General features: G+C 41.3%; 1 protein-coding gene across 1 annotated transcript in view; it reads right to left on the minus strand.

Moving 5' to 3' along the window:
- Nucleotides 1-2,685: 2,685 nt before the first annotated feature.
- Nucleotides 2,686-4,210, minus strand: part of tada1 (transcriptional adaptor 1) — a 12,648-nt gene continuing 11,123 nt past the window's right edge. Inside the window, exon 8 of the mRNA XM_037681524.1 lies at nucleotides 2,686-3,805. Within this exon, the coding sequence (XP_037537452.1) occupies nucleotides 3,653-3,805 (153 nt within the window). The 3' untranslated portion in view covers nucleotides 2,686-3,652. The remainder of the gene's footprint in view (nucleotides 3,806-4,210) is intronic.

A 4,210-nucleotide genomic window follows, 5' to 3' on the forward strand; every position in this document is an offset into this window, starting at 1 on the left:
GTTTTTTGTATTAAAAACACTTGTCTTTCATTGGTGGGATGAAATATGCTAATTTTTTGAGACAGGCATTTTGGGTTTTCATGAGCTGTATGCCATAATCATCAGTATTAAAACAATTAAAGACCTGAAATATTTCAGTTGGTGTGCAATGAATCTGAAATATATGAAAGTTTCATTTTTATCATTACATTATGGAAAATAATGACCTTTATCACAATATCCTAATTTTTTGAGAAGGACCTGTATATATATATACATACATACACACACACACACACACAGTATATATAAGTATTTGAACACCCTGCAACCTTGCAAGTTCTCCCACTTAGAAATCATGGAGGGGTCTGAAATTTTCATCTTAGGTGCATGTCCACTGTGAGAGACATAATGTAAAAAAAATAAAAGCTGGAAATCATAATATATGATTTTTAAACAATTTATTTGTGTGTTACTGCTGCAAATAAGTATTTGACCACCTGTGAAAATCAATGTTAATATTTGGTACAGTAGACTTTGTTTGCAGTTACAGAGGTCAAAGGTTTCCTGTAGTATTTCACCAGGTTTGCACACACTGCAGCAGAGATTTTGGACCATTCCTCCACAGATCTTCTCTAGATCAGCCAGGTTTCTGGGCTGTTGCTGAGAAACACGGAGTTTGAGCTCCTTCCAAAGATTTTCTATAGGGTTTAGATCTGGAGACTGGCTAGGTCACTCCAGAACCTTGAAATGCTTCTTATGGAGTCACTCCTTGGTTCTCCTGGCTGTGAGCTTCAGGTCATTGTCATGTTGGAAGACCCAGCCATGACCCATCTTCAATGTTCTGACTGATTGTGTGGGGTGGACCGGTGTCTTTATGCAGCTAACAACCTCAGACAGGTGCTTCTGATTTAGGACAATAAGTGGAGTGGAGGTGGACTTTTTAGAGGCGGACTAACAGGTCTTTGAGGGCCAGAATTGTTGCTGATTGGCAGGTGTTCAAATACTTATTTGCAGCAGTAACACACAAATAAATTATTTTAAAAAAATCATACATTGTGATTTCTGGAATTTTTATTTATTTTTTAGAATATGTCTCTCACAGTGGACATGCACGGGGACATGTGGGTGTCAGTGACACCATTGTGCAGATACACTTCTAATTTTCACCCCCAAAATGCTGGAAATACGCTGAAGGATTCATCCAGGACATGGTAAATTCAAAAAAGTTCAAGACAAAAACAACTAGACGTTGACAACTCTCCACAGATGAGAAGCGAAACGTCTTCTGTTACAAATAAAGTCCAATTGTTTTAGTCTTGGAATGTTTGAGGAAATGTTGTTAACAGCTGTAATTACACAATGTATCCAGCAGAGGGCGCCAGAAGACAACTTTCAATTCGTGGCCGTTCACTTTCAGCACAGCAGAAGCAGGGAGCAATACTGTGGTGTTTTACTGAACACTAACAGAGCATGGTAAGTTTATTTTAACTGATCTGTAAAATAAGAAATGTTTAAAAAAAATCAACAAATTCTCTTCAATCCTCCAACCTGATGTTATTAGCTACGTGCCTCTCAAGCTAACATTCAGATAATCTAGCATAGGCCTCGTAAAACTTTGTCCAGAACAATAAATCTGTTCTAGAATTGCACCACTCAAGGTGGCTGCATGTTGGAGCAGCTCTGTTACTTTCATTCTGAGATTTTGCTTTTTGAAACTTTAATTCCTCTTTTTCTGGATGTAAATCACATTTTTTGGATGATTGTTTCCTCTGGTACCAGTTGCTGTGCAGCTGGAAGGATTTTTACTGAAACTTTTTAGTTTTGGCCATTTGTTATGATGCGTAACCATGGCAACAAGGCAGTTTTCTACAACCAGCAGCTGATTAACATCTCAAAAGCTCAAATAATATCTCAACTACTGCCCCAAATCTCAAGAGTTGAAAAAGATGTTCTGTGGATGCATTCTCATCTACCTGCCAGCTGTGCTCGAGTGCCTGACCACTGAGATCCTGGAACTAGCAGGAAACACGGCTCATGACAGTGGAAGAACAGGATCGTCCCTCGGCACCTACAGCTGGCTGTCCTCAGCGACGAGGAGCTCAGCAGACTGCTGCGAGGAGTGGCCATCGCTCTGGGAGGAGTTCTGCCCGGCATTCAGACGGTCCTACAGCCCGGGGGAACCGCGAGTCCAGCAGAGTCTGGGTGGACGGATCAGACGGCATCTGCAGCCAGTTTCTTAGGATCCACTGTGGGATGGACCTTTACAAGAGATCCTTCCTGTCTACATCCATCCGTGTCTATAACATCTCTTAATGAAATGAGGATAACGAGTTACAACAAATAATTTCCCTTTTGGATTAATAAAGTATTTTTGAATTGAATTGAAATCCAACAAACAGGTAAAATATATCAGTGGTAGTAACGCTATCTTTGTCGCCCTCAATGCATTGTCTGAAACCCTGCTGTAGTCAATACTAATTAGACTTTCACTATACGTGACAGAGGTGTTTAATTTATATTTACGTAGCATAAAAAACACTTCATTCACAAAATAATAGTTTAGAAACCAACATTTACAACGAGAAACATGGCTGCTGCGTCTGAAGCAGGAAGTCAAAACAAGTCTGTTCGTGTGAACGAGTGAATCTTTCCAGGTCCCTGAAACATCTGGATACAGAGCAGGACTCTGGTCCATCTCTGGATGTTTGTGGTCCTTCACATGAGTGTTTTTCTAGAACTGAACAGGGAATGTAGCAAAAATGTTCTTGGTGCAAGATATTGAAGTGTGTAGAAGTTACACTGTGGAGGAGAGGGAGGTGTTTTTGTTTTGTCCGAGGCGAGTGACAGAGCCGTGTGTGTGTGTGTGTGTGTGGGGGGGGGGGTTTAAATAGTGGCCGTGGCCCCCATAGATTAACCTTCAGCCATTACAGTCTTTCAAATAAACTATTTTTAAGCCAAATAAAAAGTAGGAAACAGTTTCCTCAAATGATAAGGGTGGCCAGTTTACATATATACTGTAGTGGCAGCCATTTTGGATTTTGAGTGGCACCTGTTTTCGATCGGGACCTTTCTTACGCTAGATGCAGACTGCAACACACCAGAATGGAAGTCAGTACGTTGCTTCTATTTCAAGTTAACCAGCTCAAAGACAGACAAACGGGTATTTACAAGTCCCCTTTCTGCTCCGTGATGGGACAACTTCCTGTCTTTGAACATCTAGACCAGGCAGCTTGTGACAGAAAACACTTCAAGCTGTGGCAGAAATGCAGTTGAACAGTTCAGCTTTCTTAATCTCTTTACAGCTGAATATTTCCACACATTTAAAGCCAACAGAGCTCGTTTCACACGGCTTCCTTGAAGCAGGTTAGGTTTTCAGAATACGATGAACTGATGACGCTCAGAGGAAACTGTTGTCCACAGTATTTCTGTTGGTCTACTTTAGGCTTCTGCTAGCAGAAGGTGTTGGGATTTTAACCGTGGCTTCACCCTCTGGACTCTGCAGCTGCTGCCACCCTTAAAGCTGAACACAAACCAAACATTTGAACCAGACTATTTGCTGGTGTACGATCAGCAACAGACACTTTGTCCCGTGTTTCTGAGCAGCACAGGTGTCTCCTCTGTTCATTGGGCAGAGTTTCAGTGATGGGGGGGTCCTCCTATGATTCAGTTCTCAGCTGATCAGAAGGCCCTCTTTAGCTGCCAGCCGTTGTCTGTGGACCTGGTCCTGCTCCAGTTCTTCATGGCTCGGGTGCCACAGGCGAGACAGGATGCGTTCCATGTTGAGGGCGAACATCGTGTGGGAGGGCATTACACCTCGATGGACCTGTAGCACATCAGACGTGTTTAGGAGATCATTAGAGGATAATAAATTCATATTATATTATTCATATTCATAAAGTCATCCTCCTCCATCTCACTCTGTCCTCACTCCAGCTACAGAGGTGCCTCAAAGTTTGTTTAGTCTCTATAATTTTCTATATTTCTGTATAAATATGATCTAAACATCATCAGATTTTCACACAAGTCCTAAAAGTAGATCAAGAGAACCCAGTTAAACAAATGAGACTAAAATATTATACCTGGTCATTTATTTACTGAGGAGAATGATCCAATGTTACATATTTGTGATGGTAAAAGTACAGTATCAGAGGATTCTAAAGGAAACTGTCAGCACATCTGTTCACGAACTGTCAGCACATATGTCCACGAACTGTCAGCACATATGTCC

Source organism: Nematolebias whitei, chromosome 9 (genome assembly GCF_014905685.2).
Source record: "Nematolebias whitei isolate Nwh7 chromosome 9, NemWhi1, whole genome shotgun sequence".
In the NCBI taxonomy this organism is placed as follows: Eukaryota; Metazoa; Chordata; class Actinopteri; order Cyprinodontiformes; family Rivulidae; genus Nematolebias; species Nematolebias whitei.